Here is a 14,589-nt window from a genome sequence, read left to right as displayed (position 1 = left end):
TGGTTAAACTGGACAAGGGGATTCAGTCCATTGCATATAAATACAGCCCTCACCATTATGAAGCGATGTAGACGCTTGTATACAAATGTTAAGTATCCAGATTTATTTCACATATCAGGGATGACCACCCCAAACTAGCCAAGCTCCTGTGAGATACAAACTGAAATTGGAACTCGTCTGACCAGGCCACAGTTTTCCAGCCATCTAGGGACCAGCCGATATGGTCGTGAGCCAAGGAGAGGCGCTGCAGGCGACGTCGTGCTGTTGGCAAAGGCACTCGCGTCGGACGTCTGCTGCCACAGCCCATTAACGCAAAGTTTCACCGCACTGCCCTAACGGATACGTTCGATATACGTCCCATACTGATTATTTGTGGTTATTTCACACGGTATTGCTCGTCTGTTAGCACTGACAATCCTACGCAAACGCTGCTGCTCCCGGTAGTTACGTGAAGGCCGTCGGCCACTGCGTTGTCCGTGGTGAGAGGTAATGCCTGAAATTTGGTATTCTCAGTACATTCTTGACACTGTGGATCTCAAAATAATGAATTCCCTAATGATTCCCGAAAATAAATGCCCCGTGCGCCAGCGCCAACTGCCATTCCACTTTCAAAGTCTGTTATTTCCCGCTGTGGGTCCGTGATCATGCCAGAAACCATTTCACTTGAGTGACCAGAGTACAAATGACAGCTCCGCCAGTGCACTACCCTTTTATACCTTGTGTACGTGATGCTACCATCATTTAGTATATGTGCCTATCGATATCATATGACTTTTGTCACCTCAGTGTATTACGTCCAGTGAACATAGCAGTCGTCATCTTGGAAGACAGGAGAGTCCGCAGCATACTTACCATGAAGATACAGACGAAATAGCAACATCTTGGCAAAGAGAATTTTGAAATAAAGATATTGGATCATTTCAGTTTTCAATTGTTCTAGTACGTATCTGGAATTGAGTTATATGTAATCATTTCTTCTCGTCAAGGAAAAATAAAGAAGTGGCCTAAGGCGTGTCTATCTGGGTTACCATATTTCACGCAAAAGTCTGCATCAACATTGCGGAACAGGCCGGCAGCTCCACGAGAAGCTGCTAGCTACAGAGTGAGTAAGCGGTTGGAAAAAACAATGCAGAATACTAAGGAAGAAAGGAACTTTTTAGGGGGGATTCTGTGACAGCACCGCTCAAACCCGAGACTCGTTTAGAGGGGCACGGTCGCTGGCGCTGCCACGAAGAACCTCACGGAAACGCCGAAGCCTAGAGTCGCCTGCCCACGAAACAATATCACACAGGAGCTTGGCTAGTTTGGTGTGGTCATCCCTGATATGCGTTATGAATCTGGATACTTAACATTTGTATACAAGCGTCTACATCGCTCTTGCTTTATACTGTAGTAATGAGTCGCCCGACATTCACTGGAAGCTTCGTTGCAGATCATTTTGATAAGAGCAAACAAAAATTATTTCACAGGTGAAAGGCATTTGAGTAGCTCTCTTCATACTCCATGTGTATGTGAAGATATCGTGTATGAGGTAGTGGATTCTACTGTGCAGTCATGAAAGTAGTCTGTATAAACGCCATAGCCACTTGATCTGATTTCTGACTGCCAGACTAGTTTTTCATGTCTAGGACATGAGTTTTCGCTGCTTACTTTAATGTGTTGTTCACTGTCGTTTATTCTTGCAGGAACAGCAGCAGAAGCTGCTGAAGCACTCACAGGGACTGGCGGCGTTCGCGAGCCACCACCAAATGGAGGTGGTCGACACGTTCAACATGACGGCGGCGCGCTACAACGATTTCCTACAGGGCAAATGCGCCTGCCACTTCCATAAGGTACCTCATGCATACCCACTTCCCGCACAACGATCCACGAGCTACATATCGTTCATTTAATGTTTATTTGATAAACATCTGCACTATGCAGAGAGGTAGGGAATAACGAAATAGAGCAAAATTAACCTGTGATTCGGGACAATGTGAGAAAGGTATTGGAGACATATATTTCTACCACATTCCATAATGCACGTAGAATGGTTGGTGAAATTAAGTTCTTCTAGCAATATACATATTCAAATCCTAAATGATGGTGAGTCGGATTTTATTGCGTTCTTCGTAGAGTAATGTTATAAATTCCTTGATGCGTGTAGGAGGCGTCAGAGCAGTAACTACGATCGCGGGCAAGCGGAGATGATCGTCAGTAGTACGGTAAACTGATATAGTCATTCCTTCTAGTGAGTCTCTTTACTCTTACTTCCCCCATCCAAGTTACCAAAACGCCACTCGCACCCTGAGCACTTACCTCCAGCTTTGGTCATAAAGCTGAAAACTGGAAAGCATTTGAAGAAATCTTGTGTGTGGCATTTTTGCTTCAGCAAAACAATTAAAACTTTAAAATTTCCTTTGATGTAAAGTTTTTTGCACAGAACAACTCACAAATAAACTCCTGCACAGAACAAAAGCTTCACACTACTTGAGTTAGAATTTAATAGAATAAAACACGAAGTTCATACAGGGTGTTTCAAAAATGACCGGTATATTTGAAACGGCAATAAAAACTAAACGAGCAGCGATAGAAATACACCGTTTATTGCAATATGCTTGGGACAACAGTACATTTTCAGGCAGACAAACTTTCGAAATTACAGTAGTTACAATTTTCAACAACAGATGGCGCTGCGGTCTGGGAAACTCTATAGTACGATATTTTCCACATATCCACCATGCGTAGCAATAATATGGCGTAGTCTCTGAATGAAATTACCCGAAACCTTTGACAACGTGTCTGGCGGAATGGCTTCACATGCAGATGAGATGCACTGCTTCAGCTGTTCAATTGTTTCTGGATTCTGGTGGTACACCTGGTCTTTCAAGTGTCCCCACAGAAAGAAGTCACAGGGGTTCATCTCTGGCGAATAGGGAGGCCAATCCACGCCACCTCCTGTATGTTTCGGATAGCCCAAAGCAATCACACGATCATCGAAATATTCATTCAGGAAATTAAAGACGTCGGCCGTGCGATGTGACCGGGCACCATCTTGCATAAACCACGAGGTGTTCGCAGTGTCGTCTAAGGCAGTTTGTACCGCCACAAATTCACGAAGAATGTCCAGATAGCGTGATGCAGTAATCGTTTCGGATCTGAAAAATGGGCCAATGATTCCTTTGGAAGAAATGGCGGCCCAGACCAGTACTTTTTGAGGATGCAGGGACGATGGGACTGCAACATGGGGCTTTTCGGTTCCCCATATGCGCCAGTTCTGTTTATTGACGAAGCCGTCCAGGTAAAAATAAGCTTCGTCGGTAAACCAAATGCTGCCCACATGCATATCGCCGTCATCAATCCTGTGCACTATATCGTTAGCGAATGTCTCTCGTGCAGCAATGGTAGCGGCGCTGAGGGGTTGCCGCGTTTGAATTTTGTATGGATAGAGGTGTAAACTCTGGCGCATGAGACGATACGTGGACGTTGGCGTCATTTGGACCGCAGCTGCAACACGGCGAACGGAAACCCGAGGCCGCTGTTGGATCACCTGCTGCACTAGCTGCGCGTTGCCCTCTGTGGTTGCCGTACGCGGTCACCCTACCTTTCCAGCACGTTCATCCGTCACGTTCCCAGTCCGTTGAAATTTTTCAAACAGATCCTTTATTGTATCGCTTTTCGGTCCTTTGGTTACATTAAACCTCCGTTGAAAACTTCGTCTTGTTGCAACAACACTGTGTTCTAGGCGGTGGAATTCCAACACCAGAAAAATCCTCTGTTCTAAGGAATAAACCATGTTGTCTACAGCACACTTGCACGTTGTGAACAGCACACGCTTACAGCAGAAAGACGGCGTACAGAATGGCGCACCCACAGACTGCGTTGTCTTCTATATCGTTCACATCACTTGCAGCGCCATCTGTTGTTGAAAATTGTAACTACTGTAATTTCGAAAGTTTGTCTGCCTGAAAATGTACTGTTGTCCCAAGCATATTGCAACAAACGGTGTATTTCTATCGCTGCTCGTTTAGTTTTTATTGCCGTTTCAAATATACCGGTCATTTTTGAAACACCCTGTATGAAAGTATTCATTAAACTAGAAAGAGAATAACCATATGTAAAATTCATTATTTACTCCACAAAACAATTTCACAAAATGTAAAATAACATTTAATAAAACAAAGCAAAGCAAATAAAGAAGTGACAGTTAAATTTAAATAAGAACAAACGTTCTTGTTATAATACAAACTCGGTTTGAATGTCAATTAATTTTAACAGCACCCCCATGAAATTTTAAGCGCTTAATTACCTACATAATATTTACTTAAGTTATTTTTTCTTCATTTTGATACCTTTAAGATGATCCAATGGTTTAGAGTAACTAATATTTAATGGGCTTTCATGTTCTGTTATCACCACTGGAAGGCAGCCTATCGTTCCAGACTAATTTGGAATTTAAATATCTACAATTAGTTTTAATCTGACAAAGGGTCAGTCATCTTTTACCACAGTGTCAGGTGCTTTCAAATATCTTATAATAGCTTTGTGTATACTAGGCTGATTTGATATCAGTAAGATATGTTGCACTAATAACACACCTTATAACCACAACAGACCTGAATAGAAAGCGGTAGATCTGCACAAGTTTTGTATTGCTATAGGTACATCTACAACTTATATCATTTTTATGAATCATTTGATGAAAAGCCATAAAATTGTGACAGTGATAGGTTAAAAAAGTATCGCTATAAATATATTAATGGTTTCTTTCATTCTCCTAACATTTTAATGCTTGTTGAAGAACTTTCGCTCACATTTTATTCTCTAGATGCGTTAAAATCCTTTTGGACCAATATTAGCAACGTCTTGATTGCCCACTTCTAAATGCAGATCAAACTGGCAGCAAATTCAGACAAGTATCTCTGAATACGACGAGTTACTGTTTACATCAAGCTCTGAATTGATTAAACAATCATAGTAACAGCTATAAAAAGAACTTCCTTGCAGCCTTGAGAAAGGCCCAATAGTTGAGAAGGCTCTTTTGGACTTTGTTTCCTTTTGAAGCTTACAGTATTGGAAACAGAATCTGTAATAATTGAATAAATTACTAAAAAGGTTAAAATGCATTAACAGTAATAAGTAAAAGAAAAAAAGCACTCCGTCTTCAGGCCACGAGTGGCCTACCGGGACCATCTGACCACCGTGTCATCCTTAGTGGAGGATGCTGTTAGGAGGGGCGTGCGGTCAGCACAACGCTCTCCCGGTCGCTATGATGGTATTCTGGACCGAAGCCGCTACTATTCGGTTGAGTAGCTCCTCAATTGGCATCACGAGGCTGATTGCACCACGAAAAATGGCAACAGCGCATGGCGGCCTGGATGGTCACACATCCAAGTGCCGACCACGCAAGCATGAGGTTGTCTCCATATAGGCGTTGCCGACCGCAGCGCCGTATTCTGCCTGTTTACATATCTATGTATTTGAATACGCATGCCTATACTAGTTTCTTTGGCACTTCATTGTATATACACTGATGGAAAATAGTCGCAATATCAGAAAATAATTAATTTATGGTAATGAAATTTCGGTAATACATTTGCGTAGGTAACATATTTATGTGATTAACACTGCATGATTAGTGGTTAATATAAGTGTGGGACAAGCCGTTCCAAATGTGAAGTACTTTTACATTAATAACGGGAGTAACGGCCAGAATGTTGAATGCAAGCAAGCTAACTTGCATGCATTGTGTTGTACAGGTGCCGGATGTCAGTTTGTCTGATTGGTTCCATGTATGTTATACTTGGTCGGTCAATACAGGAACGGTTAATGCTGTTTGTGGATGCAGCTGGAGTTATCACCCGATGATGTCCCGTATGCGTTCGACTGGAGGCAGATCTCGTGATCGAGCAGGCCAAGACGACATGACGACACTCCACAAAGCAAGCTGGTTTACGACGGTGGTATGTGGACGAGCGTTATCCTGTTTGAGAACACCCCCTAGAATGCTGTTCATGAATGGCAGCACAATAAGTCGAATCACCATATTGAGTACAAATTTACACTCAGGATGCGTGGGATAACTGCGATAGTTCTGTTGTCATACGAAATCGCACTCCAGACCATAACTCCAGGCGAGGTTGGCTGCAGGCCCTCAGCTGGCCTCCTCCCAGCCAACAGACGGCCATCACTGGCACCGAGGCAGAATTAGGTTTCATCAGGAAACAAAACAGTCCTCCATTCTGTCCTACAATGAGCTCTCGCTTTACACCACTGAAGTCACAAACGGCGGTGGTTTCCGATCGGTGGAATACACGTTGTTTGATGTAATCGATTTGTTACAGTTTGTTGTATCACTGTGATGTCAACTGCTGCTTAAATTGGTGCTACAAATACAATACTATGTGCCAGAGCCATACACCGAACACGATGGTCTTCCCTATCGGTAGTGCCAAGTGGCGGTCCAGAGCCTGACCTTCTTGCGACCGAACATTCTGGTGACTATCGCTGCCAGCAATGTACAGTGGTTACATTCTTCCCAAGTCCTTCTGCAGTATCGCAGAAGGAACATCCAGCTTCTCGTAGCATTACAGGACCTCGTTCAGATTCAGTGAGGTGTTGATAAAGGCGTCTTTGTGACCTTAAAAGCATTCTTGACTAATATCATCTCATCAAGTTCTTTCTCAAAGTTAACTAACGCTCACGCCCATTGCATCGTGTATTTAAAGCTAACCTGATTTGCATCCTCATAATGACGCTCCTAGAGCCACTCTCACGCGTCTGCGAAATTTGAATAGACATCATCTTTCAGGTGTAGAAACACGCCTATCAGCTTTCGTTTATGTCGCACAACTCGTTTTTGGTGTTGTGATTTTTTATTGCATTAGTGTATATGTGATGTAAATATTATTTTTACATCAACACATTTATTTTGCCAGCAAATTTTAACTTGTTTTACTTGCCGCAGTGGATACACCGGTTCCCGTCAGATCACCGAAGTTAAGCCTATATAAGACAACAAGTGTCTAGCGCAGTTGTTAGATCGGTTACCGCTGCTACAATGGTAGGTTATCAAAATTTAAGTGTGTTTTTTCGTAGTGTTATAGTCGGCGAACGAGCGATGGGACACAGCATCTCCGAGGTAGCGATTAAGTGGGGATTTTCCCGTCCGACCACTTGACGAGTGTACCGTGTATATCAGGCATCCAGTAAAACATCAAATCACCTCCATCGCTGCTGCTGGAAAAATATCCTGCAACAACGGGACCATCGACGACTGAAGAGAATCATTCAACGTGACAGAGGTGCAACCCTTCCGCAAATTGCTGCAGATTTTAATGCTGGGCCATCAACAAGTGTCAGCGTGCGATCCATTCAACGAAACATCATCGATACGGGCTTTCGGAGCCGAAGAGCCACTCGTGTACCCTTGATGCCTGCACGACACAAAGCTTTTCGCCTCGCCTACGTCCGTCAACACCGACATTGGTCTGTTGATGACTGGAAACATGTTGCTTGGTCAGAAGTGTCTCGTTTCAAATTGCGTCTAGCGGATGGACGTGTACTGATATGGAGACAACCTCATGCTTGCATGGAACTTGCATGTCAGCATGGGACTGTTCAAGCTGGTGGAGGCTCTCTAATGGTGTGGGGCGTGTGAAACTGGGGTGATATGGGACCCGTGATAGGTCTAGATACGACTCTGACAGCTGACATATACATAAGCATCCTGTCTGATCACCTGCATCCATTCACGTAATTCCAGCAGGACAATGCAAGACACCATACGTCCAGAATTGCTACAGAGTGGCTCTAGTAACACTGTTCTCAGTTTGAACAATTCCGCTGGCCACCAAATACGCCAGACATATGATGCCAGTCCCTCCAGCACTGCTTAAGACTTAGTCGAGTCCATACCACGTTGTGTTGCTGCACTTCTGCGTGTTCGCGGGGGCCCTACACGATATTCGGCACGTGAACGAGTTTCTGTGGCTCTTCAGTGTGAATAGAATAAGAAAAACATTAATTCAGGGTCGTCAATAAAAATTAAATGATTATGAAGAATTAGCTTGAATCCATGGCAACACCACAGAAATTTAATTTTTGAACATGATAATGCTATGAGTTTTATCCAATTTCAACAATCTGTTGATATAGGACCGGCATCCATTTTATTTCGTGATTAGTGCATAACAAATGAGTCACAGTTCCCATGCATACATTTTGGGGACCAGTTTCAAACCGACTGGCTCATTCTCAAGATTGACCTACTGAGACAACAATACAAAAATAGATGTACGGTAGTGAACGCTTTGATGAAGACATACCTGTCACTGAAAGTGCCTGCTTTTAATGACAACCGTGTAAAACTAGCAATACGTGCCTTTCATAGTAGATAAATGTCACAATATATATATATATATATATCCTCACTATAAAGTCAAAATGAAACTGAAGGCAGACATAGGCAACAGACGTTTCAGGAAATGTTGAATTACGCGAGTGTTACGCCTAGCATTCAAGCGCGTGTCCGCAGCCAGTGGACTCGTCGCATTTTAAATATTAAAACATGAAGACGCCTTTATTAATTATTCCAGTCAATATAATAAATAATAGTAGCAAAATATACAATTGTCACTCAAGTAAAAAGAATTATATCGCGCGTATTGTTGGCTACCATTTGCACATTTTCATATTTTGAATCATCCGAAAAACAATAAATACTGTTCTTCTTGTCATTAACTTAAAACAAGCGACCGTAAGACAGTAGTAACAAAGACAACATCTTACAGCATTGAAATATTAAACATATTTTTCCATGTGTGACAAAATTAGGATTGCCATGCCTTATAATCATTTTAGTTGTGCATCCATTTCGTGAGAAAAAATTATGGCTTATTGCAAAGGACAAAACACGGGAATACATATACCTACTGATTTGCATAATTATAACAATTATGTGGTACTAGCCAACCATAATGTGTGTTAACAAACTTTTCAATATAGAGCCCAATCATAAATTATTACTCATGCTGATATTTTAAAATCGTGATCTGACTTAATTTATAGCTGGACGTACTCATTTGTTACCGACCACATTTAAGTGATATTACATCAACCACAATGTGCTCTCATTACGAAAATTTCTGCCATACTTCAGGCAACACGCTGCAGTTCCCAGCTTATATAGCTCCTTCGTGTTGTTTTCGTGCTGACAGGCTTGTGACTTAGCAGATGATGTTTTCACACTTTTCCTGTAGATGTACAAATCTTCGATGCGGTGAATCTTGAAACGCCAAACACTTCGGCTACCTTAGTTATCGATCCATCCACCATGCGAGGACCATCAATATTTGCCCAAGTTTGAACTCACTTACCTCCGACGAAATGCATTCACAGCTGCACAGAAAACTGTTCTGACCACGACTGACATTTTCAACGAACTGAGTACATTGCATAGGTGATGTCTGTCTTCAAATAAACCAGCGCAACCCCCAAACTTGGCTAGCATCTGCAGTTATGTTCAAGCATTCATCTTTCGTGGTGTTTTCAAGCATTTATTTAACCCTTGTACTTCCCATGTAATTGGTGCTGATGCTAGTGCGAAACGACGATGAGCGCGGTATACTGTTACAAGACGTCATAGAAGAACTAAACGTATTTTTCTTTCATAGATATATATCAACGGCATGCTCATTAGAACAAATTAGAAGCAGATACCAAACGTGACTTAATGCCATCGATCAGATCAACCATCAAGATAATTCATCTTTGGAAGTAAACCAGAATGTCACGATGAGTTACCACAACGTCATCACATTTCAATTAGAAATGCTGCATGCTGTCTGAAATGAACAAACTTCCGCAGTAACTTATTTAGACTTTGCATTTGTTGACTGGGATATCTTGGCTACGTTGAAAGCAGTGTCGATTACACAGCACTTACCTTCACAGCAGTGTTACAATACACACAAATTAAAGCAGCACCTCGTAAGTGGTCATCAAATAAGTAAGAAACACCATGGAACGAAGAGCTGTCCACTTTAAGAAGAACGACGGTACGTAGTACGTGGCGAATTTACCAATGATGACTACGGAGACGAGGACGTCAGTATAGTTTATAAAATTACCAAGAAGAGTGCAAAGAAAGAATTATGAATCTTTAACCAAGAATGCTGAAAACATCACGTATATTACAGTTCATCACCTGGGCACAGCCACACAAACCGCTGTCTAAAAAAGTCAAATCACCCTGGTCATTTAAACCCAACAAAGAGACTAAAAGGACACCAACAGAAAGTCAGCAGAAAAACTTCTACCGTCTCTTGTTCCAGGTGTCGTCGTTGCTTAAGAAAGTGATAATGATACTCGCCTTCGAAATCAATTGCATACTAACTACCTTAACAGCAATGCTGAAGTTTCTTTTATAGAGGAAGAGGTAACTTCAGTCCTTTTCCAGTTCCTGACAACATTTATTCAGAGATCTTGTGACATGCAGTTCCACCGACAGTGGCTATCCTGTCATCAATCATTACTGAATTACTCAAACTACGTCGTATACGGAATACCTGGAAACCAGAGAGAGCAGCATTTACGAGTCAGAACCGAAGTTTTACGGACCGCACACATCACGAATGCTGCGGATACTGTCGAGAAGCTCCTATGTGAACATTTGCTGTCCCACAGTGAGCTTCACGTGCTGAAACAGATTCATTATGGATTTAGAAAGTGTAAATATTGCTGACACTATTAATAGGGCTATGCAAGTGATAAACGGATCTTCTAGGAAATATGGAGTTACTATAACAGTGGTCATCACAAGCGTATTTCACGAACTTCGGTGTTTCCAAACTACGAAATGCCTTTATAATTGTCGCGTGGACTAGGAACTGTAGTAGAAATTTGGTAACAAAAGAAACAAGTATTCTATCGCTGGTGCAGCAAAGATGTGTAAACAACAACACCATAACTGTCCATTACACAAAAAATCCTGCACTCGAATTAGCAGGAATTTCTATTCGCAATAGTCAGATACGCAGGTATGTAGAGTTTTATTTACACACACAAAAATGTTACGATACATGTCAGTAAGGTCACTGTAAATCCTGGACAACCATACAAAAGCTAACTTGGGTTGTGGCTTATAAATTTCCTTTGGCAGCAAGAAGGCGGTACCATAGTGACATCTTTATTATCATTGTTTGATTCGCAGTTGTGCAAGTAACGTGCGAAAACACATCTTAGGTGTATGGAGCGAGATGTCTTTCTAAGATATAATGGGGCATTTGATACAAAATCAGTAGTAGTATTTTTATTAATTTTGAGGATTTATCCTGCCAATGTAATTGTGAGGTACAGATCTGCATGCTGTTACCTGCGGAAGGGAACATTCAGATCGTGAGGCACATCACTGCCGACAAAATTACGAACATAGTGCGATTAAATTCCTGGAGAACTAGTGCGTAGAAAAGGCGCTCTAATAATAAGGACAACCATCGCCGTGATTGCGTACTGTTTCCAGACATTCGCGAAAGAAGGAAACTACCCAAGCAGAGACACGATCCGTTTCGTAACAGGACATGGAACCTATCTATATAAAATACGTAAAACACTGACAGATGTGCATGTCAAGCGTAAAGTGCATCTGATCATGTCGTAATACAGTGACCTCTAAACTACAATGCTAGGGACAACAAAGATGTAGATGATAAACATAGCTATGAATTAAGAAACCCTGATGCCTTGGAAACTACAAATAATATTGCAAATTGGATAACCCACACGAATTGCTAAGTGTCAAGGCACAAACAGATACAACTTTCTGAAGCTTTAAGCACTTCTCAGGTGACCTCATTTACATTTTTGAACATAATTAAAAACAGTTGTTGGTACCCAATGTACTCATCACATACATTTTACTGTTGTTTCTAGTCCCCATTTATATTTTGTACTAGTGTTTGTAATTTGAACTGATATGATATTCACTGTTAGAACAGGCAGACTCAGAAGGTAAGCAGTAATTAACGCTCGTTACATAGTTTTCTTTCGTAGCGCGATATCATAAAACTTACCAAGTGTCAATCTCACGGGAAGGGGCGCTCGAGTGCTGACGATTCCCAAAATCCTCTAGTTGTACCATGGCTTACGCAGAATATTGCGTAGATGTGTGTAAGCTTACAATTTATTTGAGAACTAGAGAACGCTGTTTATTTTTAAACATTACTTTCTCATTTTTATATTTTTCCTTTTTTTCGTTTTTTATACTATTATTGTTGTTATCGTTTCTACTTCTGTTTATATCTCCCGCCTTTCACTTCTTTTACGTCTGACAATATTTGCTAAAATGTAAAATGCTGAGTAGCAGTGTGGTTCACAAGCGAAGTTTACTGTAGGTCGCCCTGCATCTGGATGGGTAAATCATTTCAAAGAATGGAGGAGGGCAACAACACACTAGCTTAAATGGTACCCTGCCTAGTTAATCATTATGAAATTCAAGCCAACCTTCGGTCTGATGACAGCTTTTTAATTATATTATTGCATCAAGCTAAAAAAAGATCTTATATTTCTATAAACTAGCCTTGTCATGTTACGTATGATTTGTTTAGACGAATCGTTGTAGGCACAGAGCATGTCAAATAAATTTACTGCCTCAATAAACGTTAGTAATAATAGCCTAATATTAATGAAACTTCCCAGTAGATGAAACAGTGTGTCAGATCGGGACTCAAATCTGGGATGTGGAAGGTAGGGGAAGTGGTACTAGTAAGCTGTAAGAATGTGTCGTGAAACGTGCTTGCCTTGCTCTGTAGGTGGATGACTTGCCCGTGAAATGTCGCAGGTTCTAGTCCCGGTCCGATACACAGTTTTAACCTGCACACAGTTTCAAATGTGCGCACATTCTGCTGTAGAGTTAAAATACATTCTGTAACAACAATAATAATATACAGGGTGTAACGAATATAATTGCAGATTTTTTTCTATATAAGGTATTTTGATATATTTATACATCAGTGTGTGAGTTATTTTTCCACTGCGTCGAACAGTCTTCTCAGTAACATGTCACAAACTTTACGACCTGATGCTTTCTGCATGGCCGTAACTGCACCACTAAGTGGACTGTGCCTCTCAGGATAGACTAACCATTTTGCATCCACTAGTCCACACTTTAAAATCCGACTTGTTGTCCAGGGAAAAATAAGCATTAATGGCTTGCTCTTGCCACATGTACTTGAGGCACTACTCAACTTAGAAACATACGATTTATAATAGCTCTAATTATTAGTCTACAAATGAAGTAAATACTGATGTATTGTGGTTTGGGACACCGTCATCAGTCGCGAATAGAAATATCTCAACTTAGACTCGTTGCACCCTATATTTACCTGAAAGAAAGAAATCTTAACTAAGAGAGGCCCTCAGCTTACGACACTACTGTAGTATTCAGCCCATGTATCTCTCCTAAAAGACAAATGTTAGGAAGCTGTGAAATCTTTGACTGTCGTGTTTGCATAGCTACTGCTAAACCTCGCCCAACTGCGTTTCAGGTGGAGCCGGCAGGTGGTGGCGGATACCACGTGACGGGGCACATCAACGCACTCTACTCCGAGATCCTCCTGAGTCGCATCTGCCGCCATGCCCCCTGACACTACACCCCGCTGTCCGCGATACTTCACTACACCGCTGTCGCACTGCTTTCACATCTTCCCAACGCTTCAAACGTCGCTATGTACATGCACATTGACCTGTGTCTACACTCAAGAAACTCTACGACTTCGATTCGTCTGTACGAGTTTTCGTTTGTAAAGGTGAAGAAAGTATCCATTGTAAATAGCTTTCTCGTGTAACGCTGAAAAGTACGTGCGAGCTAAAATGACTCTTGCTCAGTCTGTTCCTGTAGCTACCTTTACACGGATATTAAGATACTTATCGAAAGTTTCCAGTGAAGCTCAAAGTCACATTCCGAACTCAAATGAGAATCCATCTATCATAATCTAAGCCTATGCCAAATAATATCCTACAGGAAACTGTCAAATTTTGCGGTTACTCTCACACGATACAAAATATCTCCTGCTTATTAGCCGAATAATTTTGAGCACGTTTTCCTGGTGTCCTGATTTCAGTTTTTTCCAACTTCTCTAGGGCAAAGTACGTATTCATCAAACTGTGGAGGGTCCAAATAACTGGTACAGTGAAAAACGTAACACAGAAACTTGAAAAACTTTATAATGATAAATAATACGTAATTGCAGGAATGGTTTAGTTTCATAGCTAACACCGTCAGCAAATAACACTTTCTACAATTTCAGACGTCAGTATTTTTGAAAGTCTGTCCATATATTCTATTCCAGGGACTGAAAAAATTCTTAGAGACAGTTCCATGGAAATCTGTGAGCCAATTGCAGTGTAACTGCGCAAAAAGAAGGACGACTCATTGCTGCCACTTCCGTGCTGCCGCATTATATTCCAAAACCGTGCTATTCACATCGGCAGAAACTGGAGCAGGTACATCAGTAAGTCAGTAACATTTGCTATTTATCAGGAGATTTTCTTTGTGAGCTTCACATTATTAGTGCCAGTTATCCCTAGATTGATATTTATGACTTAAGTATA

General features: G+C 41.4%; 1 protein-coding gene across 1 annotated transcript in view; it reads left to right on the top strand.

The window, feature by feature from the left end:
* The window catches only part of LOC126184352 (cadherin-like and PC-esterase domain-containing protein 1), a 144,384-nt gene extending 130,762 nt beyond the window's left edge, over positions 1-13,622 (top strand). The window contains exons 6-7 of the mRNA XM_049926731.1: positions 1,686-1,832; positions 13,524-13,622. Of these exons, the coding sequence (XP_049782688.1) occupies positions 1,686-1,832; positions 13,524-13,622 (246 nt within the window). The remainder of the gene's footprint in view (positions 1-1,685; positions 1,833-13,523) is intronic.
* The last annotated feature ends 967 nt before the right edge of the window (positions 13,623-14,589 follow it).

This window comes from Schistocerca cancellata, chromosome 4, assembly GCF_023864275.1.
Source record: "Schistocerca cancellata isolate TAMUIC-IGC-003103 chromosome 4, iqSchCanc2.1, whole genome shotgun sequence".
Taxonomy (NCBI): domain Eukaryota; kingdom Metazoa; phylum Arthropoda; class Insecta; order Orthoptera; family Acrididae; genus Schistocerca; species Schistocerca cancellata.
The sequence above is the reverse complement of the archived record's forward strand: the minus strand, read 5'-3'. Positions and strand labels throughout refer to the sequence as shown.